Source organism: Armigeres subalbatus, chromosome 3 (assembly GCF_024139115.2).
Source record: "Armigeres subalbatus isolate Guangzhou_Male chromosome 3, GZ_Asu_2, whole genome shotgun sequence".
In the NCBI taxonomy this organism is placed as follows: domain Eukaryota; kingdom Metazoa; phylum Arthropoda; class Insecta; order Diptera; family Culicidae; genus Armigeres; species Armigeres subalbatus.
Genome location: NC_085141.1, coordinates 395,734,616 through 395,759,756, shown reverse-complemented (window position 1 = coordinate 395,759,756; position 25,141 = coordinate 395,734,616). Strand labels below are relative to the sequence as shown.

The 25,141-nt window shown below is 38.6% G+C and overlaps 1 protein-coding gene across 6 annotated transcripts in view; it reads left to right on the top strand.

The window, feature by feature from the left end:
* The window catches only part of LOC134226867 (transcription factor collier), a 182,052-nt gene that overhangs the window by 124,606 nt on the left and 32,305 nt on the right, over positions 1-25,141 (top strand). For all 6 annotated transcript variants that reach the window (XM_062707920.1, XM_062707916.1, XM_062707919.1 and 3 more), the window contains exon 7: positions 24,001-24,082. In XM_062707920.1, the coding sequence (XP_062563904.1) occupies positions 24,001-24,082 (82 nt within the window). The remainder of the gene's footprint in view (positions 1-24,000; positions 24,083-25,141) is intronic.

The window sequence follows — 25,141 nt, the reverse complement described above, 5'->3', positions numbered from 1 at the left end:
TACAAAAAGATCTTCCAAATTTTTAAGGAAATTTACTCAGAATTTCAACGGTAGTATTTTTGAGAAATCAAAGGAAATTCTTCTGAATTTCCAATGAAAGTTCTTAGTTTCAAGAAAAGCTTTTTCGATTTTTCATCGAAAAATTATATGGAATTTTCAAGAAAAATAGCTTTTTTCACGAGAAATCCTCTGGAGTGCCATAAACTGTCGGCAGCGACGGTGCACACCTCTAACCACCGTGTGGTCCTCCGGGAAATCTGGAGGATCCCAAAAAATGAAAAAATTTAAATTTTATCGTTAAGCACCAAGATTTTTCAGATGCACTTGATGTTGTTGCTTATACATGTCGTAGCCTTCCGAATATTCCGGAACATCCATGAAATATTGTGTCGCCAGCACTAAATTGAATTCCGACTTTCGACAAAACTAGCTCGATTTTGTGATAGATAATACCGTGCAGTGCTGCATATTTATTTTATTTTTTCGTGTGAATCTCGTCGGAAGTGGGCCTTGCTGCCGGTTCATCTGCGTCGTACAAACAGTTTTGGTCTGAATGCCCAATAAAACAAAAAATGATAAATTTCATCGCATAGCATCATTTGACATTCTAACATCGGAATTCATTTCATTTGATTTATTCAAACTAAGGCCTCTGCAGTACATAAAATTCATCAACATTCTGCTCGGTCTGTAGGTAGTTACACGTCGCCAACTTTGTAGTCCATGGAGGGACCTCAAATCGATCCACCTTGCTCTCTGCGCACCTCGCCTTCTTGTCCCCTGCGGATCCATTTCAAGAACCATTTTCACCGGGTTATTGCCAGACATTCTGCCCGACATTGTGTGTGGATCACCTTGGACACCGAGTGATTCTTTTGAAAATGAAAATATTCACTTCATCATAAACACAATGTTATCACTATGAATATAGAACTGGTGTTTTAATCCATACATGGACCACCGTTGGTGAAATAATTATTTTTTCACATAAATATTGAGGCTGTTTACAAGTTACGTAACGCTGGAAGGATAGGGAGGGGATCAGGCCATGCGTTATGATTCATACAAACCAATTAAACCTTCCATATAAAAAGCGTTACGAGGGGGAGGATACAGGTCCAAAATCTGCAAATTTAGCGTTACGTTATTTGTGAATGAATCCATTTCGGATATTCCGAAGGACCATTTGGTGGCAAGAATCTCAATGTCAATGCTGTACTCAGAATGTAGGGGAAAAGGCCCCAAAACGCCCTCCTTCCCCTATGCGTAAAAAAATATCGGTGCTTTAAATTGAAATTCATAAAATGGTCAATTATGAATGTTCTTGATTTCCGTTCCTTTAGGGTTCTTTCACTGAATCCGTAACGCTGATTTGATAATTTAGATACCCCTCTTCCTCTCGTAACATATGGAAGGTTTGTTTTTGTACGGATTGTAACGCTTGGTTTGACTTCCTTATTTCCCCCAAAGCGTTACGTAATTTGTGAAAAGTCCCTTAAGAAAGCGAGAAAGTCACTATCATTACTAGGTGTCTTGCACATATTGGATACGTTACGTATACACAAAGATAATATTTCTATTTTTGTAAGATGGGTAAAATATTACTCCGGATAATCGAGCCATTTTCTCCGGTTAATCGAGCCCCGGATAATCGACCCTCCGGTTAATCGATCCTCCGGATAATCGAGTCCGGCATGTATAGGCATTAAATCGAATATGTCATACGATTTCGTTTGATTTATACAATATATTATTAATGATACTTGCATTTGCTTAGTGCCATAACGAGAGTTCTGTTGTTTGACATTTTGAACCATTTAGATAGACACTCTACGAAAAAAGTATAGTAGTCAGGATTTCAGGGCGTTTCGTTGCCTGGCTGTAGAACCGTAGAGCAGCTGCAACAATTGAATTGACGAATTTCTCTGATCTGATAACTTCTATAGCGTTAAATTTACTTTTTCTTTGAAATTCTACGTCCTCAGGTTTAAGTTCGGAAGCTACTTTCAGTAGGTTATGTTTTCGAATTCCACAAGATCAACTATGTGCTGAATGTTGACCTCTGTTGATGTTGACTTTAAAGATGATGTCCCATAATTTTTTGAAACGTTTTCTGACGCAATATTGCCAGTAAAATGGGATGCCTGCTTTCATCTTGTCCTGATCCTAACAAGCATGAAAACTAATGCATGGCTTGCCAAAACTTTCTGGTTCTCCGTCGTCATGTTTCCGTAGAAATTTCCGGAAGAGACACAGTAGGATCGGGCCTCTTCAATAGATATCTCGTCGAATACAATGCCACAGTCCAAATCAGCTTCATCCATAGTGTTCATCTTAAGTCTAAGTAAATCCAAAACGTTATGCAACATCCCGGTGTCAAAGCAAATTTATCCATTCTCTTCTGTAATGTTCTGTCGGTACGCATGGGATACTTTTGACGCGCAAGTTCGTATACTTTTCTGTCACAAACGAACTTCATCCTTAGATTGTCAGTGATAGCATTACTCCATTCCTTTGGCCGCTTCTTGTTGTACAATAACACATCGACTTGATCAGCGTCATTGTCAGTGATGATAGCATTACTCCATTCCTTTGGCTTCTTTGGCTTCTTAATAACACATTGACTTGATCAGCGTTGAAAGTATTATTCAAAGCTTTCAAGGGCAATTTTGGTTGCTTCTCCTGCATAGTAATGGTGACTTCTCGAGACATTAAAGCTCACTTCAAGAATTTGCATTCATTTTGCAGATTTTCGATTCGTTTGTTAATCATAAATTATTAAAGCTGCAGTACTAAATTACAAAATCAAAAATTTCAGTAATAAATTTCAAAATTACTTTTCATAAACTCGCTTTGTTTTTCGCTGCGAACGTCTTATTCGGAAGTCTGTTGTTTCTTGTTTCGATTAAACCAAAACAGCCATCATCGAATGAGATTGCACCATTGCGCCATCCGAGCGAGTTGATGCTGGAAGCCTTTGAGGCAACGAAGGAAAATGTCTGCAGGTCAAACGTGTAAACTGGAATGGCTCCTCTGCATTTCAAAATTATGCTCTTCGGTGATGCAAAATAAGTGTCACCTTCGCCGAAATGAAACTATAACAAGTAGACTAATAGCTAATGCCGGGAGACCATTCTCAAGACACTCCCGTGCAGTGGGCGTCTCAACTCGCCATGGAAGTGACATCTCCACTACTGCCTATGCTCGCATATCACTCTCATCTTTCCTAGATTTCCTATTCATATGAGACAAATATGCGATTGTGGGCAGAATATCTCTATTTCATTTGAATTACAAATCATGACTGCTGCCTCTATTCTCTTCAATTCTTCAAACACAAGACTATTTCACTGTGTATTTACAGTCGTCAAACCATACACACAAAATCAGGAAACCGTATTTCAATGAAATAAAACTTCTGGGACACTTCTAACCTTTCGGGTCCACAATAACACTATTCTTTTTGTTAATTCCCAAACTATTTTCAAAATTGAAAACAAAACCGGAAAATTGCTGCACGTGTGAACCGGCCTGAAAAATTCAACCTATGTTCGTTCAAAATCGGGCAAATGTTAAGCCAATCTTGAAAATCAGCACTTTTCAATTTTTTGTTTTAAATTTTGTACTTAAAATTTAAAACAAAATACTTTGTGACGTCGAATATATGGGTTCTTTGGGATAGTTGATCTTGAATAAAATAAAGAATCGATTGAGCCAATAACAATTTTAGCGGGAAAGGTGATTTGTGGTCATTCCGAGCTACAATAACATAACATGCTCATCAACGCATAGGAAGAATCCCTTGAATGTGAGCTTCCCAACACGTAAAATTGTTATCATTCCCATCCACAATACCCCCATTCTTCTTGTGAGTATTTTAACCACGCAGAGGAAGAATCACTTGATTACAGGTGTCCCACCACGTAGAATTGCGATTCATCCGATCCACAATAACACTATTTTTACTACGGGCGTCCCACAAACGCAGAGGAAAGATCACTTAAATGCGGGTGTCTCACTACACATAATTATGATCCAACTGATCCACAATAACACTATTCTTATTGCGCGCATCGCAACAAAGCAAAGATATAAACTATTGAATGCGGGTGTAAAAAGTGATCGTTCCGATCCACAATAACACAATTCTTTTTGAGGCGTCCCGTCAATGAAGAAACAGCAATGAAGAAACTTTTGAAAGCGGGCGTCCCACCATTAAGAATTGCGTTCTATCTTATCCACCAATCACTATTTTCATAAGATGTGTCCCACCAACGCAGAGGAAGAAACACTTGAATGCGGGTGTCCCACCATGTGGAATTGTGATCCATCCGATCCACAACTACACTATTTTTTACGGGAGTCCCGCCAACTCTGAGGAAGAAACACTTTCATCCCGGTGTCCCACCACAAGGAATTGTGATGCACTCGATCCACAATAACCAGGGTTCGTATCGCTCACTCAATCTCAGGAGCACAGGTTGCTCCCTCACGAAAATTTTCGGGGAGAAATCACTTTTCGGGAAAGAAAAACAGCATGAAGAGTGATAACCATTTTTCGCTCACTTCGATTGTCGCCAAACGTTGGTTTGCTCTTTTTCTTTCATATTCGAGTCTTTTCGTGGCATCTTCAATGCAAATGGTAGTAGCTTATGTAGAACAAATAACTTAATGCTTTCATACAGATAGCGTGGTGATGTGGCTAGAGTAAGCGCATCCCTACGGCTATTATTGTTACTATTCTGGGTTCGAATCCCGGCGCGGCCATACAATTTTGTAATTGTTCTGCGATAATTCTCGCGAAAAGTGAGTGAGTGGGTAAAAAGTGATGAAACGAAAAAGGATTTTCATCTAATAGGCAAGGTTTCCGTTTATCATCCAACGCTAATTGTAGAGAAAGATTGATGGGTGAAAGATGATCCTCAACATAAACAACGAAACAGGATTCTCCCTTGGCACGAGAAATGTTTGCTTTGGTCTCATTGAAACGAAAAGCTGAACCCCTGACAATAACAATGCAAAAATTACATTAATTTTAAAATTTTTGAAAATTTGAATTACATTATTCAAAATTTTATTTTTAAACTCAGATATCAAAATGGGGTCGTGATGGTATGATTTCTAGCATATTATTTCGAAATTTTACACTGCATATTGAATTATACGTTTAAGCACCCCTCGGAATGTCTCTTCACTATATTGCTTGCCTTTTGTGACACCGTGGCGCTACTGCGTTGTCTCTTCAAATCAGCCAGAGTGGACTATATTGGTAATAGAGTATATTTGATCGCATCCTGAGACTTTTGAAGGCTATTCTTATTTTCCTTGGTTTGACTTATTCTTGTTTTCACTGTTGACCATCGACCTTCAACTGTTTCACATAAGTGGAGCGTAAACTCTACAAAATCACATTCAATAGAACCTTCAACACCTTCGATGATCTCGGCATCATTTTTTTTTTGTTACAGACGATTTCGTCATACATTAATTTCGATTGAACTTCATTTACATTGCCCACAAATCCCATACAACCACTCCCCGATGTGCCCTAATGAAAAATAAGTCAATTAATTGGAAACACCCAAGAGAATTGCAGATTGCATAAAAACGCCTTAGAAATAGCAATTAGTAACAGGGATATGACTTCACTACTTAGTGTGACCTGCGGAATCGTCAATCCGAGGTCGGCAGATTCTGAGTCTAGATCTGATAGAATTTCGTTTTCACGATACAGAATTTCAAATGGAAAACAAATCCTATTGAGTTTTGAATCACCCCTCGTCGCCGTGTTTTAGCGACGACAAAGTAACGTCATGATGAAATCAACATATTTATGTAATCCTATTTAATTTCCTCGAGCTTGTTTTAATGAAGCGTACGAAGAGCATAAGCTTGTGGTTACTGTTCATGTTTCTTTTACCACAGTGGTACGAATGAAGAATGAAATGCGGCTGGTTTCATCGAAAACATTCTTCTGTTTCTAAACTCTGCCGCTCTTGTTCTCCTTTACGCATTCGAAATCGATAGGGTCGCTTATAATCACCATCAGATGGTTATTGCACCATCAGACGTGGTCGCCAATACAAATTCATTGTCCCCGTGCTATGCTTCGGCCTAACCGGAGATATACAAACCCAACAGCCAACGAAAGTAAAAGGGGGGACCAAATGTGAAAAGTTTCCACCAAGATTTATTTCTTTGCTAAATTAGCCTTTACGCACATTGTGACACAATTCCATACCACCACGTTCCAAGTGCGATCGTTTTCCGGTTGAAGGAAACGGAACCGTCTTCGCCGTCGTCGTCGTCAGCTGAGCCGACTGGATACCGATGAGTTGTTTGCCAACACATTGAGCGAATCACGTGCTATCCTCACCTCCATCCAAAAGTCGTTTGGCACGCACACAAATTCGATGGACCTCCCTCCCAGCCACCACCATCGCTTCTTCCCGACGCACAGGAAAAAGCAGAAAACAAATAAAAGTATGTTTTCCTCGCCATTTAACAAAATGTTTTCGATATTGGTTTTCCCCCCTGGTTCGGGGAGACGGCGGAACAACCATCAGCCAGCAGCCACGAGTTCCGGGGACACGGGAAGAGAAAAATGGCAAAGAAAAACCCGAGGAGCCGTCTTTGTTTTCTCTATTTTATTGCTTTAAGTCTTGACCTTTTTTCCTCCGATTTTTGACACGGTCCCCGGATTGAAGAGTTCAAGAATGTTGCCAATTTTTTCCCGCCGTTCGTTGTTACGACGAACTTTGACGATACACAGTGGACGGTGTGGAAAGCTCAATTTATTGAATCTTAATTTATAAAACTATAATCTAATTTTAGATTATTTTTCGAAATAGTGATTGCTTGGACAGTCCTTCTCTGGCAGTAACTGTGCCCTATGAAAATAACAAAACTATGACATTAATTACGTTGTCACTTGTTTAAAGTTTCCAAAATTTAGTCACCATTTTATATTTCTAACATAGGTCCAAACCAACTTTTCGGGATTTGTCCAGATTTCGTCCATACTCTGCTACCCTGCAACGTTAGAAATCAATATCACAAACAAGACATCGGAGAAGTGCGAGCCCCAAATTCGAGGCAGTAACCATTTGTGCTGATCATCGTCTTTCACGCCGGGGCGATTGGATCGGTCGACACTTTCTGTGTCCGGTTTCAAAAGAAATAGGAATTAATTTGAATTTCCTTCTTTTTTTCTGCGAAGAAATAGGAAAAGGTTGTTGTAGATAAAAAGGAATCACAGAATACAAATCTACATCGTCAAGATGCGTAAAAAGGAACCGATTCGTGGTGGGTACCGAATGGGGTTTCATCCGAAGGCGACGTTGACGACGAAGGTCGTCCTAGTTTGATTCACGCCAACACCAACGTAGAAAAAGGCCAATTTGGGTGGCAATAATAAATATCGATTTATACGTTTTATGACTTTAATAAAAACACATATCGACGGGCAGAGCTATCGATTTTCCCCGCCTAAATTCAGCCTAAATTTGATTAGTAGGTGCTCGATTGTTGTATCATCTTCTTTCTCTTTAACTTCGAACTGCTCAAATTATGTGACAAATTGACATTAATTTGGCAGTTGACTGCGTTGGTCCGTGTCCTTGATCCCCCGCGCGCCCATAAATAAACACCTCAAGATTTGATTCAATTAGCAAGCGGTAGGTACGAGTTGTTCACTTGTGGCAATTTTCTCGAAGTTTTCCGCTGTCTTCCATGTCTTTGCTAACAAGTGCTCGTAAAAAGTTACGGCGTTTAGGCGCGAGGATTATGGATTGTAGTAATGGCAATAACAGGCGCGCCGAATCACGATAACAACCCCTCGGCCTCGTTAAAGAACAAATGCGACGGTGAAGATGAGGATGAGGATGATGAAGACGACGGCGATGCTGAAGTGATGAAGACTCGCGACAGACATTAGGCAAACGGTTATGGAGGCGGAATGGCAAATTCTTATGTATACAATTTTGCTGTAGGTGCAAAAACGCGCACTTCGAAGGTGTGCGGTAAATATCGTGACAAGGCTGTAAGTCTCTAACAACATTTCGCAAGGTTTCTCCCCTGTAATATTTAACCCACCCTTTAACACAGTATTTCCTTTTTTAGATCGTTTGATTTTAGATAGGGTTACCGAAATTCCTTGCTGGGCAATTGTTCGTATAAATGTATTCCATTCAAGTAAAAAATTAAATAGTTTGCATTGCATTTCGAATTTTAGCGACAGCTCTCCTTCATTGACATCCACAGTAATCAATTTTCATGATATGCCAATGATAAATGACTGATATTCATTTCGTAACTCCATCATATACACAAGAAAACTGTTTGACCATTACAAATCAAAGTTTACAATTCGGTTAAGAGCACGGATAAACGGGTTTCCAATTAAGCACTGCTTCTGGTGACCCTAATATCGACACGCTTTGTTTGTTTACTTTATGTGCGTGGTATTTCACGAGACCACCTTCATACATTCGTTTCCCTCTCCCCACAAAAAAAGCACCCAAGAACAACAAAAACAACGCTGACAAAGGTTTCCCCAAGTCCCAACAGCATGGCATGCGAATCCCAAAGCCACCCTTCGACAATACATCCTCCTCCGGCCGGCAATCGGCTGCCATCATCAAAACATCGAGTATCAGCATCATCATCATCGCCGTCTTCTTCCTATTTGCGAAGGTATCCTCCACTTTGCAGATCATTCATGGAAAATGCTGGAGGGTTCCGTCGTCTTCCGTTTTCTTTGAAGAGGGTGATTCCTTACTTTTGAACCCCATTTTTTCCTCTCCGCCGTCTAAAGGGAGCGAAGCACACGCATCAACACCCACGCACCAATACAGCGTTGCTTCAGAATCGCAGACAAAAACACTTATGCGAATCCTTCACCCCACACTGGTCCAGCGGAAAACCAGGAAAACAAAAACAATCGCACGCACACGCGTCAAATTCGACCGATTTTTTGTATTCGATTTTCCTTGTGATTGTGAAAATTTCTTCTAGCTGGGTCGTAGGTCGAGAGGACGGACTGTGGAGACCGACTACAAAAGAGGAATCATCGACGAGAGATGTTATCATCGTCGTCGTTGACGGCGTCATCACCACCGCGCGATGACCGACAGACCGGGGGAGGGAAAAACTCCGGCCATTTTTCTTCCCACTCCACCACCGACCGTGGCGGTCTCCGACGAATCGTAGCCCCCACCTCCTCCACTGTGTAAGATCCAAGACGTATCGTTTGTTGTTGATACCGACGCACGAGAGCAGTGCACGATTAGGAAGTTAAAACTTATGCTTTCTTAATGCCATTACGAGAACTCAAGCAGTTTCAGCAGTTATTTCGACTTAAACTGATATGAATTTTAACTTTTGGTGCAAGGCCGATGATGTTTGAATGCCTACATAAATCCGTTATAACATAATTAGGATAAAGATTGTTTTGGTTGTTTACTCTTCAAGTTCAAGAGCGGTTCACTTTTGCATCAAATCATAATGGCGAGCATAAGCCCTTTTCCTAAACTTGGTCGGTGTATGAACTTAAACAACTTGCATCATTGATCACTAAGATCACAATTTTCTCGAAACTCAAAGATATTAAACTGCATCGATTATTCCATAATTACACTTCAAATTACGCGGAAATAATTGTTTCCCCAACGATCGACAGATTTAAACAAAATAGAATCTAAATTTAAATAGCCCAAACAAGAGTAAAAAATTACATGTGCTTTCTAATCAATATCATCTCTTAAAAAAAATCTGTTATCTTTCGGTCTAGTCTCTGTTTTCAAGTGCATCTTTTTGTCAGCCACAAAGTACCCTCTCGAATTCGCACCATATGACACAATTTAGTGAGTGTACTCTTCATCGAAACGGCGCACCACATTAATCATATCAAATTTCAAATCGACCGATTAATCACACTTGCAGCACTGCGTGACATGCAGGCCGGGAGCTGCTCTTGACAATCTGTCACGTTTTGCACTGCATTCAGCAGGAGCAGTGAAATAAGGAAGGGTTTCGCTTTTTGCGCTGATTGGTTAAACATCTCTGAAATGTATTCAGTTTTGAAGTGGCCTCTCGGAGAAAAAGTGTGTTTGTTATTCCGATTACGTCCAAGCACCACTCAATCAAGCAATTACTTTTAAAGATATACAAGTGGATGAATGTTTTTATTTTGTTTGATGTGTAAACAGTTTTATCTGTGATTTTTTTTCTTTATGATTATAATGAGTGGGTTTTATCATGTTTTTTAATGTTTTTTCTTAATTCGAACATTCCAAATCCTGTACAATATTATAGAGAAACCATATTCGTATCTATAGCTTCAAAGTGCGGAAATGTTAACAATTTCACACTCTATGAAATCTTGTCATCGAACCCAACATGAACGGAAGGAAGAACCCGTAAAGCGTTTAAACTTCAACACTCCAAACAAGACCATCCAGATGAGCATCTTCCCAACGACGACGCAACTTTTCACAGTTTCCCCGTGTTATCTGTCGTTCGCTTCACCACGTCTCAACTGGCTGTGGCCGGAGGCAGTTGGTATCTGTAATAGGACGCCCTAATTTGTTAAGACATTAGAGAAGCGTTTACGACAATGCTTCGTAGGAAGCCATTGACACCATTGAATTGTGTCTTGTAAGTTCTAAAATATATGCAGCCGTCATCGTGCGAGAATAATGAGCACTTTTTTCCCTAGTTTTCATGTGTTTGACATTGGGACCCTGAGTTATGACCCAACCGTATGGGAAAGGCGATGACATGAGACGGAAACTGTTGCAACCGACACGGTGACAAACTTCCAGGAACATTCAATATTTGGACTTGAGTGTCATTTTTCAAGAAACCCAAACACATTAGTTAGGATGACGGACCAACCTTGAACGAGATTGCTAATTTTCACCGACCAGCCGTTATAAGTGCGGTTTCCATTCAACGAGGACGCTCAGCTCGAGCGGCGTGGGCAATTATTCAAATCCCTATTTCATTGTGTACGAAGGCGGATAACAGAGTCAATAAAAAACGTTGGGGAGGGACATATGAATTGTTCACAATAGGCAGAATAGTCTAGAGTTAAAACAAATGGACTAATTCATATAAAGAATAGCATATTTTTGTTTTATATTTCTATTTATTGCATTGGCAGTAGATAAAAAATTCCAACATAAAAGGAGACGCGTGGTTCTCCATGTTTATTTTTTGAACGACGTTTTTAAGTTAAAATTTAAACAAACGATAAGGCGCGTCTAGGATTTTGTAAAAACCTCGGGCGTGCGTACGCGCTGAAAGAAAATCAAACTTTCTTATATTTATACCACGTGGTAAATTCGTCCTATAGGTGAATCTGATTCTGATCTAATTAAGTACGCCTGCTAAATTCTTCGGAATTTAACTACTTTCCAAGTTAGAAATTTCCCGACAACTAAACTTGTGCGTTCGGTACCGTTGTCCCCTGGTCGAAAACCCAAAGTCAATCTGCCAGTAAGGAGCGACAATTGTAACGAAGCGTATTCCGCAACAATATCCGCCACCAACCGGGGCGAGCAGTGTGATATATTTGATATCCCATACATGTAACACACATTAGAAAGGTACACCGAACTGCACTGACTTGTCGGCAGTTGAACAGACGGCAAAACATGACCTGCTCTGGAGACCCTCTTTTTATAAGTGTGGCTCCGATGTCGAGAGGATAGAACTAACAACAAACGAAAAAACTCCCGTTGTTGTTCCGTGCCCTTTAAAATCGTAAGAAGAGGGCACCGACTGGGTATAATTGAGAGGAGTCCCTTCAATTACCAGTTCCAGTTCTTTTGTAGCATTGCCCATCATCATCGTGATATCTGCTGCTGCTGCCAGGGAGGTACGGCTGCCGCCCGGTATGACAGGAAATAAATATGTTAATTTTTGTGTTTGTAGCATGCGAAGTATTTTCCGAGCCTCGATTGAGAGGGAGCGCGATTTCTGTTCCTGGTGGCGTTATTTATTGGCGCGATTAGTTTCACGTGGCGAGAAGTGAGTTTATTTATTGGCTCTTGAAATGTCACTTTGTTTATTTATATTTTGGGCCGCGGCATGGAAATTATAAACTATAATAGGAGGCCTTCGGTTCCTTGATGAGCGTTGGATGTTTTCAATCGTCGAAAAGTAGTTGCTGCAGGAACTTACCTGAATAATTTTTTCTTAATGTTCTGTCTTGGATTTATTCAACAAAAAGGCACATCGAAAAAAACTAGCATTTTGATGAATGCGTGCATGCATTACAATGAAGGGAATAAAATAATAAGTCATTCTAGAGAACTCATAATGAGTTGAACATCTATGGGAAAATTTTCAAATTGATATGTAATTTCAATCTTCGATTATGAGCAAGCTAATTGATTCCGCAATAAATATCAAACTATGGAAACAGGCAATGCCATGAAGTAAAAATTTGAACCAATACTAAATCTAAAAATTAATCAACAACCCTTTATTTACCTTTTACCTTGCTTTACCTTTATACCATTTATTTTCTCACTCTTTAATTTTGAGGGAACTAATGGTATTGTGATCGTATGAAATCAGCAATAAATCAGTTCGTGTTTAAATTTGCATTGAAAACTTGTAAAAAATATGTGAGTTATGCTAAAGTTCGGTCAGCTTAGCCTCTGATTTTCATATCATGTTTAGCGAAGTACATAAAATTCGAAAAACAACAAAGAAGGTAAATATTTACCAAATGTTCGTGCATTTTTAAATTCGACAAAAACATTTTAAATAATTATTCCAGTATCGCGATATCTTTATTGATGCATTCGACTGAATGGCGATGAAACTGCTACTACTGAGTCAAGATATGCATTGTAAAAATAGGTTTCCAGCTTTTGTCACCTTCTCAATACTGGTTCGCCGTGGAGAATAAAGTCAGCTTTAGCCCGGGGGTTGGAATGTGTTAGCTCTACTGTAGCTCACTTGCAATAAGCCCCGCATGTGTATGCTACCATTATCAATTACATAATGAATCCATCAACAAACTTCCGGATTTTTAAATCCAACGCACATTTAGTTTTAAAATCATAAAAATATAATGAAACAATCTCACCAAAATGATCCGATTCCGGATAAATGAACTGAAGATCACTACTAGTGTTCACTAACAAATCGCTTAGCAAACGATTTCGCGCAATCAATTAAGAAATACACTTTAGTAAAGTTCACCAAACGCGTAAATTTCAAACTTCAGATCACTAAAACTTTTTTCTTCTAGTGTATATGCAAAATATAGACATCAGCCGAATCTGACTCTTGCGGGAACGAACAAAAACGTGACAGCACATTCAAAAGCAACCATCCGCGCGCATGGCTTGCTGCGATATCTGACATTTTTTATTCTTTTCTTACACTAATAATCGAATTTTATTTAATGTTTTGTAATCGACATAGATTTACACTGCCGTAAAATATACTCTATTATTTGCTGCCGTGCCAAGCATAGTTGTCCCATGTCATTTTTTTACGATGCCATTCCCACTCTGCTGGCGGTGTCGCATTTGCTCAGACAAATTATTTCTCTATCAGACATCATGGCTAGGCTTGCCAGCAATCCTTTCTAGTTCTTAAATCCATTGATGGACTCTTTTGTTGTCCACCAGGGCCATCAACCAAGAAGGCCATCAACTAAAAACGACATGGGACAACTATGCTTGGGATGGAACTACACACACTTTTTTTTTTACTGGGATCTCAGCAATTTGTTCAACTTTTACCGAGATTCGCACAGCCGAGCCCCAGCAAACATGTTTTTCGCTGAGATATCTGTCAAAGTTGCTGAAAATCAGCAAATAATTTGCCGAAACCCAGCTAACAAACCTCATTTTTGACGGGATATCAGTTTTATTTTGCTGGGCACACGGCTGTGCGGATTTTGAAGAGCTGCAGAAATAAAAACTGAGTGTGCAGGTATCACGTTCACGTATACCGCCTGTTTCGAAAGATAATTTATTCATCTTTAAGAAAGTTATCTAAGATTGACCATAGATGGGCGGGTATCTCGCGGGAAGGAGTTTTTGTAAAAAAGGATTTTTTTGCTTATTTTACTTATTGAAGAAAACCTATTTTGAACTGTACCTTTTTAAAAAGGTTATGCAGAAAGGCATGTGCTTTGATTTGAGGCATTGATTGATTAGTTTAGAACTCGGCCGCTAGATGGTGGTATATATGAAATCATTATTTTAGGCTGGGATGCCAAAAATATACTCAATCTAATCGCTAGGAATCGAGATTTTGATCTTCAAACATGAACATTTTTTATGAAAATCAGCGAATGCGTTTTAATTATTTCCGGGGGTCTAGTAATATTTTTATAAATCATATAATAATTCATATTTTATTATGGAAGCAAAGAACACATTTTAAATATCAATTTTGTATCTGAGTGCATTCATGCGGGTTTTGCTGTGGTGAAAACTATCTGAAGGTGTGGGCTTAGTATTTTGCCGTCTTGTTTTTTAGAATGCACCGTAGAACTATCATCTTCTATTTTAAGATTTGGTAGATTGAGAGTTTGACTGCTTATGTTAACTATTTGCAAGGTTTCGGCTTTTTAGTCTGGTGATTTTTTGAACAATCGTTCAAGATCTGTTCCTACGCTTCGGCAAATTGTGGTTACCTTCGTCTAACGTCTTGGTAAAGGATATTGCATTTTTAAATGTTGGATATCACATGAACTATCTATCTTTTTAATCGGTTTTAGGTGGACTTGATAAAGAATTAAATCAGTTATTGGAAGCGGTAATTTTTCCATAAAAGTAACCAAAAAATATTGATTTTGCCGAGAGATAGAAAATGTATCATTGTATGCGGGGGACTTGGTTCTCATATTGGGGAGAATTGATCCCCCTTTGAGCAAAACATTCAGGTTTAGGTTCTTTCAAATACCTACATAAGTATAACGAAAAGCAGTCTTTCGAAAATGAAATAATTTTCGGCATTGAGTAAAACAAGTATTTTGATTTTATTTGCTATGTATTTTGGTTGTGTTTTTTGGGAATTGACGTGGTTTTTAATGCGGATTTTTCAATGAAAGGTACCCCGGGGCAAGTGGGACCTAAAAAAACGCTAGTTCAGCAAAATTGTTAACGCATACTTAGAAAACAAGTTATTTCAGAACATTAACCACTGATACATCATTATATGCTTCCATTGTTGAAGTGTAGAGGTGTTGGAAGCCATTTATTCAATTACAAAAATATTGGTAGTGCAAGAAATAAATTTACCTTCAGGACCCACTTACCCCTTTAAACGGGGCAAGTGGGACTTATTCTGTTTTCTACTGCCGAACGAAACTATTATGAGAAATATAGATGTACTGTTCATATTCTTTCTAAGTATTAGTATTTTCAGATCATGGATGGAAGTTGGTTGCATGTCGGACAAGAAAGGGATTATAATGTTAGCAGATATGGAAACAAGCCAACAGTTGATTTGCTGTTTATTTGGCTGTTGTCTTGTTTTCCATTAGCTTTCTTTTGTACTGTTTGTAATGTTTTTGATGGCAAGAATAAGCAAACCTTTATTTACTTTTCGTATGAATAAATATTTCTCTTTTTAGAACACAAATTATTACATAAATCTACAATACCTCAAAAGAAATGTTTTTATTCAGGCAATGGGCAGTGTTTTTAATTTGTAACAGAACAAAATTGCCAATTAATGTGTTCAGCACTTTTTTTTATCAGAAAATCTGATGCGAAGTTTGAAAATAACAAAACACAAGACAAATCCTGTCGACCTATTGTTGAATAAATGGATCATTTGCACTGTAAACGGAAGAATATCGCATAGTTATAGCCAAGACGAATACACTACTAGGTGATCCAACCTACCAAGTTTATGGAAGAGAAGAAGGCGGGGGTGAAAAATTCATTTTCGGTGCAAAACGACATCAAACCAGCTGGCTCTCCCATACTAAAATCCAAGATGGCTTAATCGTGAATTTGGCAGATTCGAACACCTAGTGGTGTATTCATCTTGGTTATAGCCATTGCTCTTTTTCATGCGGGAGATAATTTTCAGAATGTAAAATACACATTTGGTAATTAACTGTACAATTCTTTTTAACAACGAAATCAAACTGCATCTGATTCAGATCCATATGATATATGAATGAAGAAATTATTTTTCACTAGACAACCATCTAAAAACAAATAAAATAGCTTTATCGAAAATGTTGCTTAAATATGTCCCACTTGCCCATTGTATGTACAAACTCAAGTGCAAATGAAAATGGCAGATTTTGGCTTTAATTAAAAAAATTAAATAGTTTTCCATGTCACACAATTATTTAATTGCTCAAAATATTCACTTTCCACAACAATGATAAATTTAGAAACGACTATTTAGTTGGAAATCCATTGAATTTAAATAAAAGTAATAGATTTTTCCGGTAGTTTAAAGTCATGATCAAGCAATAACATTAGTATGGTGCCTCAAATGGTTTTGATTCCAAATATTTGTGTGTCGGGTGAATTCGTTTAAAGTTCTGCTTCATCTTCCTAGAACATTGTTACCATTAAAAACGTTCATCGATTCATCTGCAGTCATAGTACCCACTTGCCCCGTATTTTCACTTGCCCCGGGGTACCTTATGCGATTTTTAAGCAGATTCGGGATTTACGCGGATTATTTGATTACGCTGGTCTATACGGAACGTATACGGCCTATTATGCCTACAACCCACATGCATTCTACAAGGCCCATTCTACAAAATTCAAACTTTATTCTAAAAGTGAGGAGCCGAAATTCAGCTTTGCAGAGGAGAGAAACCAAATTTCTATGAAAAGACGTACTTTTGTGAATGAAATTCCGTTTTTCATAACAAATGAACGTGCCAAATGAAATCCAACAACCCACATGCATTCTACAAGGCCCATGCTTCAAAATTCAGATTTTATTCTAAAACTAAGGAGACGATATTCAGCTTTGCAGAGGAGAGAAAACAAATTTCTATGAAAAGACGTACTTTTGTGAATGAAATTCCGTTTTTCACAACAAATGTACGTGCCAAATGAAATCCAACAACCCACATGCATTCTACAAGGCCCATTCTACAAAATTCAAACTTTATTCTAAAAGTGAGGAGCCGAAATTCAGCTTTGCAGAGGAGAGAAACCAAATTTCTATGAAAAGACGTACTTTTGTGAATGAAAATCCGTTTTCACAACAAATGTATGTGCCAAATGAAATCCAACAACCCACATGCATTCTACAAGGCCCATGCTTCAAAATTCAGATTTTATTCTAAAATTAAGGAGACGATATTCAGCTTTGCAGAGGAGAGAAAACAAATTCAGCGTTGCAGAGGAGAGAAACCAAATTTCTATGAAAAGACATACTTTTGTGAATGAAATTCCGTTTTTCACAACAATTGAACGTGCCGAATGAAATCCAACAATCCACATTCAAAGTGAAATCCAACAATCCACATGCAAAGTGAGGAGCCAAAATTCAGCTTTGCAGAGGAGAGAAACCAAATTTCTATGAAAAGACGTACTTTTGTGAATGAAATTCCGTTTTTCACAACAATTGAACGTGCCGAATGAAATCCAACAATCCACATGCATTCTACAAGACCCATTTAACCAAATTCAAACTTTATTCTAAAAGTGAGGAGCCGAAATTCAGCTTTGCAGAGGAGAGAAACCAAATTTCTTTGAAAATACGTACTTTTGTGAAATAAATTTTGTTTTTCACAACAAATGTACGTGTCAAATCTAGACCAACATTTGAAAAGGGCGTAACAGCCAAAATTTATTCCTTCGGATTCCTTATCTACATACATAGCTACATATATGCATAGACAAAATACAAGAGAGATCAAATTTTGGCTGTTACGCCCTTTTCAAATGTTGGTCTAGAAATAAGATTCAACAACTTACTTAGATCTTGTACGATTTCTTCTATATAATTCAAACCTCTTTTTCAAAGTTATAAACTGAAAACCAGCTTTACAGAACAGAGAAAACAAATTCCCATAAGACTACGTAGTTTTGTGAATTTAAACCCGTTTTTCTCAAAAACTGGACGTGTTACAAAAAATCTGAATACATGACTGAATTCAGCGAAGAAAAATCTTTCAAGTACACTGAGAATGGTTGAAGGGAGTAAAGCACTGTTGACTAGTGTTATCGCATATCAGTCCCATCTTTGTTGGATTTCCTATTCATATGGGACAAATATGCGATTGTGGGCAGTATACCCCGCGTAAAAGTTGGCTTCAGTACATAGCTGGAAATTTTCAGGAAACCACGGGTTGCAGTTAAGTCTACAAGATCGCTTTTGCATTTGGGCGATAAGTCCAATTTAATGAGCCACGTCTAGAGATGTGCGCCTCCGCCGTCACTGAGCTCAATAATCAATAATGTCCTTTAAAAAAACTAAGAAGAACTTCGAATGCAAATTCCGGGTAGAAGGGTAGTTTGGCAGAAAGCCATTTGGCCGAAAGCCAAATATTGTTTGACCAAATATGTAAGTTGATCGAACAAACCGTTTAGCCGAGCCCTTCTAGCCTAAAGTTTTTTTTGCCGAAAATGTCATTTGCTCGAAAGGTACATACGATCTAAAATGTCGTTCGGCCGAACAGTTCCTTTGGCTGAAAAAATCCGTTGACCGAAATAGTCGTTTGACAAAAAGAGCCATTTGGCCGAATTGATCATCCGGCCAAAAGTGTCGGAGTGTTTTGCACAAAGGTCATTTTCGTGCCGAAACCCATCTGGCCGAAAATGTCATTTACCCGAAATGGACATACGACCGAAAAAGTCGTTTGGCCAAATAGGTCATTTGACCGAAAATATCGTACGCCAAAATAGTCCTTTGGCCTCAAACGGCCCTTTTTGTCAAACGACCATTACTACCAAACGGCATTTTCAGTAGGCTGATTTATTCGGCTAAACGACCATTTCGGCCAAACAACCTGTTAAAGACAACAGCTTTTCCGACCGAATGTCGCTTTGGCTAAATTGAATTTTTGATCAATCCATTTTTCATTTAACAACCGTTTAACCCAAAATGTCTCAAAATTTTCTATGTATATTTTGAAGAATATCCAGCAAAAAATCTAAAAAAAAAAATTTCGTGGATATTCTGAAAATTTTCCTGTAATAAAAGATTCTCGAAATGTCCAAGTAGTTCTCGTGAAATAATTTCCAAATGAATATTTTGGAAAAACTGAGGGAAAACTGTAAGGAAGTTCCTCGGACTGTTCCGCTTAATGTCATGAAAATATCTAAAAAAAAAACTTTTTAAAAATGAATGTAAAAAAATGTCAAGGCAAGGTAGAATATGCGGAACATGTAATTTGTGAACCCTGTCGAGATGAGATAATGTGTTGGGACGTAGATATTGCAAATCAGTGAACAAAACAGCTCAACAGATTATATAGAAACTAAGTTGGTTGCGTATTGAACGACAAAAAGATCTGTAGCATGCCACATGTCAGCCACGGGGCCTCTCATGTTTACAGGATTCTTGGCCTAAAGGGTGAAAAATATGATAGATAGCTAGCGGTTCCCGGAGAAACTTGGGCACCCCCTGCCAACCCGTACGCTATTCCTTACCACATTATACAGACTTCTGATGTGGTGGAAATAGTTTTCGTGCTACTCGTGGGACATAGTTGAGCATGTTAGATGACGTTAAGGGTGGCCTAGCCAGATTGGTCCATTGGTGAACGGCACAGAACCCGGAAGAGACCGTAGCCTTCGTGGAAGCCCGCGAAGGCTTTTCGCAGTGAAAAAGGACCTGAAGACGCTGAACTTTAGGGCGTCTGGATACGATTGGCTCAGGAACGAGTGCAGTGGCGAGAGATACTTCATTCAGCGAAGGCTCATCGAGTATCAAGTAACATGTGATACAAATAACTTTATCTGCAATAATTCTGTTAGGAAAACTTCGTCCTAGAAAAAACGAGAAAAACGTTGATCGTCTTAACATAATTATGACACAATGTGTTTTTATTAATACGAACAGCATATTCGCAAGATGTCGAATGATTTCTCTATTATGGGACCCATAGGAATCTATATTCCAAAAGCTTAAAACAAAACGAGTTTTAACTTAATATTTTTAATAACATAGTTTTTAATACAAAGAATTATGTTTTCGTGTGTCTTCAATTAAGCATCAAAAACTATGCAACAATAATGCAATATGTTTCAGAAAATCGAAGAAAAATCAGATGGTAAAAACTGTACTGTTGATATCGAGCATGAACGTGAAATTAAGAAAATGTAAATCGTGTAAAAACAGAATCCTGTATAATTCTAATAATTTTTCATCACTTTTCATGTATACACATCGAGTTTTATTTTTGTTCAATAAGAAAAACAGCAGCATAGCATAGCATACACACTAAGTTTTTTCTTTTTCGAGTTCGGCAAAATCGGGCACCGCTGCAGCTCATGTTGGAAACTTGAATAAAAATCACAAAAGCCTGAGGATTACTACTCCTGGCCACGCCCATCTACATCGTAACTTGGGAGAGGACGGAAGTGTTGATGTAGTACTTACTTAATGAGAGGCCCCCGACTCAGCGACACCCTCATAAATACCACGGAGTTGGATATTCGGGAAGGTGTTCCTTGGATCAGGATTTGCCCGTAGCTGACAATGTGACCATGGTAGATCTTACACCGTAGCACACCACGTAAAAGTGTCTACACAGCGTTACGGGGGTATTATTGTATAATAAGAAAAATATTCTGTAACGTTTTCGTTAAAGCTATGAGATTTTTTTTGTTCTTTTAACTACTCTGCCGTGAATCGCATATCTGTCCCATCTTTGCTTGGTTTCCTATCCATATGGGAGAAATATGCGATTCACGGCAGTACTGTTGGTATTACTCACTGTGTGTTATTTATAGTTTTAAAATTGCAACCGAAGGAATACCGTGCGCAATTGTTATTCTTCAATGGAATACATTACCTATTGAAAAGAAGATTAAACAAACACTTCTCACATTCAAACAAGTTCTAAATTCACTAGCCCGGAATAAATTATCAGTAGACATCAATTATGTTTGTGATTGGATTAATTTTTTTTCCTTGCAAATGGTCTTAGATTTTTGTAAAAACTTTCCTTAACCTAATGTAAGGGTTATAGCCGACAGGCAGAAGATTAGTAAATTACAAATATATACCAACCAAGCATTCTTTCCCTCCAATCTATACCAATTGAAGTCATTCCACGCTCGGAGAATAATTGTTCAATAATGGAGAAGTTTGATGCTTTTCAAGCTATCTAGGTCAAAATGAATTATGAAAGATGGGATACAATGCTATTCAGGCCAACTCTTCTTAATGGTTATTGAAAAAACACTCGAAACATTATTGTTGGATCCTGAAGTTCTTACGAAGCCAGACGGATTTCAATTAGGAGAAACAGAAACCCAATAAAAGCCGATATACCGGTACTAATCTCGTGAACCAACTCGTTGGGAAAGTCCATAGTTACATATGAATTGCGGAATTGTGAACTATGAGCGTCACCAAACAGGGTTCATGAGCTAATCGAAAATAGACCACTTCTCTGAGAAAACCAGGCGGACATGTCCATTATCATTAAAATACTCAATGCGTGTTGTACCTGTTGATTTTGATTTGTAGAATTATGATGTTTGGTGGCCAATCGATTGTAACTTTAATATTAGTTTTAGAGAAAGCAATAAAAAATAATGCCTTCCCCTTTTAGAAAAGTCTGATCATCTCCGGTATACACCGACCGACGGTCAGGTCAGAAAACCATCCAATGCGATGATTAGACTTTTATTAAAATATTGTTTTACATATCAAGTACTAAAATCAATTAGACCTTGGTTTTCTTCTAGGTCTATGGCTTTGAATCTACTCACATACTGGAAGAATCATAGCATATTTCATACCATTCATATTCATATTACCATCCGATCCCTAACACTTGTATCATCTGAAGCAAGAACAAGTGGAACCCCTGAAGCTGATTACAGCCCAGCATAAACAGAAAGCCCACTTTTCGGCCCGACCCTCCCTTCACAAGCACACCTAATCGAAGACCAGCAGTCAATGCCGGGCGCTAATGATTGATAGCGCTTCTCCATTCTTCATCTACCCTTACACCAAACCAAACAAATGGTGGATAGTGATATCCTTCCAAAAGCCTACACAGCTTGCAGAAAAAAAATAGCTGAGTCCCGAAATGCACCCCGTCTGCAACAGACCGGCGGACCCAGTTGCAAACCTGTTCCACTGCCTGACGAGGTAGTAGTGCTCTCGGTACATATCAACTCAATTACGGCGCCTTTGTAAATATTTTATTATTTTTATACTGTTTTTATTTATTAATAACTTCTGGTCGTTTTCCTCGCAGTGCAGTGCCTCTATCGTGTGGGATGACGTTGTTGGCAGCGCGCAGCATCCCTCCGCTCGAGAGTCCTGCAGCATCGGTGGCTACCCGCTGAGTGTCTATTTAATATGTGATTTGGCCGGAGGCAAACATCTGTTGGGATTTTCGGCTCGATGCTGCTCGGCCTACAGGCTACCGTTAATAGGAAAGTGAAACTAAATCCTAACCACATATGCACAACCAGAACCAGGAGCAATTTTTCGCTATTCAGGATGATCGCAGTTTCAGTTGAGGGTGAATTGAGCAATAGTGAACCAGCGAATGGGTTACTCTTGATTCGATGATGTAACGAAACTTGATGTTTACCAATTTTCTATAATACCAAAAATCGGCAAATACTCTTAATTTAAAACTGACTTTTTTTTTATTTCTCACCTTTGATGGTTCACGATACGAACATAAAAGTGATAATATAATGCACAGAATCACACTTTCATTACCTTGCTTTTTGGTTCCATAAAGGTTATTTTACCTTAGTAGGTAGTAGCAGCAGAGGGATAACAGTAAGCAAACAAATTGTATTAAATATACAGCGTTGGCGAGGAGTTTTTTTTCTCTCTCCTCGTTGAGCGCACTCGCACTGTTTGAAGTGTTTGCTCAACGACATTTGAACGATACTTGAGAAGTTTTGTAGTGCCGTGCCACCCGCCGCGGGCACGAGGAAAAATGGGTGATATTTGTTATGAATAGGGAAAATAATTAGTTTATCACTTGTTCGAATGGGTGCACCGAGCTCAGCATGGCAATGATGCGCCAGTTTTGGCGAAGAGCATTTAGGATTTGACGCCATGTATCGGATTTCCTGAACAGATGAGTATGAGTGGTTAAGGTCGTTGCTTATCCCTTCCAATGTTTTCGCATGAATTCACGAATATTCAGGCATATTGGAGGATACCAGATTATCAATTGTTAAGGATTAAGAATAGCGAATAGTGCTCAATTCATCTGTGGCGAGATGCATAGTTGGTTTTTTCTTTCTTTTTTCGTATTTATTATCATGCGTGATCACACTTGAGCAGAGTTAGCGAAAAAGTACAAAATTACCCAATTGTTGATTTGATGCAGTGTCTTTTATTAAGAAACAGCAATACAATTAGTACTTGTCTTGATAAGTCAGCCATATTTCAACCACCAATCATGATGCGATGAATCTCCATTAACTGAATTGTGCTTACCACCTAATATATTTTAACTCGATGGATGGAGTTATTTAACTACCCACGTGCCAACTAACCTTCTTTGATCTCAACCCTCAATCACTACAAAACCTAGTTGTAAAGTTCTCTCTCATTCAACTCCATTACGCCTCCGCGATGGCTTCGAACGAGCACCATCGTCGTCGTCTCTTTTGTGATGACATTTTTTACAATACCCACCGGGGCACCTCAACGACGACGTTTACTCGAGAGAGTATCATTGTCGTCCGTCGCTTACCTTCCTAACATGTGATTAATGCTGAATGCGAAGCACTGCTGCACCACTCCGGTATTGTTTAAGCTCGTAAAGTTTAACCACCATTGCCATCAGTTAGTTTGTTTACACTTCTCCATTTTTTTCCCTTTCAGATTTTTCCTTAAATTCTTCCTCAAGTGCAACCAGAACTGCTTGAAGAATGCCGGCAATCCACGGGACATGCGACGGTTTCAAGTGAGTATTAATCGCCATCTTTATGCTTCACTCCAGTCCACCCCCCAAGCATCCCACCCACCACCAAGATCATTCGTTTCTCCTTCACATGTCCAACCAGTTAGCATCGTTAGTGTTGAGTGAGAGTGAGCCAGCTAAAAAGAACTCTGGAGGAGGGGGTTAAATTACTCCCGCTTAGTGGCTGGTAATTTGTAAAATTGTTCGTTCGTTTCTTTCGTCTTCTCCGTCCCAGTCGATCGTCCATACTTTTCGAGAGAAGGGGTTCGTATTTGTACGACGAAAACCAAAGACAAGCGACCATAAATTAAAAACCAAATGACAACGATCACGACGATGCCAGCCAGCGGTATTTGAGGTTTGGAGACTCGAGAATGCAGAGTTAACTGTTTTTACTTTGGAGAACGTAATAAATTTCTACTGACGAAGTAGGATTAACCACCCACAAAATGAGAGCATTCTGTTGTAACGTCGTAAGGAAGGAACAGAACGCATTCGTTTAACGAGTGTTTCTTCAACAAAAAACCTATCTATATACGCTCAGTTATAAATATAACATGTGAAACGTTTATGAATTCAAGGAGCGGTAACCTCATTGAACATGATCTTGAATTCGTTTGAAATTTCGAACCTCCACACTAAAAATCAACAAAAATGTCGGATTTCAGTGAATCGTTTGTTTGAGAAACTGCATATGTAACATTTTTGGCCAAAATGAGATTTTTATATATTCTGAATCCTTGTCTAAAAACACGTATTCTGGCAAAAAATACGAAAAAAAAATTTTTTCGGGAATGTATGAAATTGCTTCGTTTGTTTCAGAAACTACATATGTCCACGCACTTTGAAGAGCAATCATGGAGTACTGCTTATGTGGTTTGCACTGGAAGTACCCCAGGGTGTTGAGTTTTGCCAAAAACTATTGGTCTATATTGAAGAAATCGAAAGATTCGATGCCAATTTGTTCAAAAACAGTTTTTGTTGTTTTCTCAAAATTGTGTAAAATGGATATGCAGTTTCTCAAAAAAATTATTCAAGAATAAACGACATTATTTTTAGTCG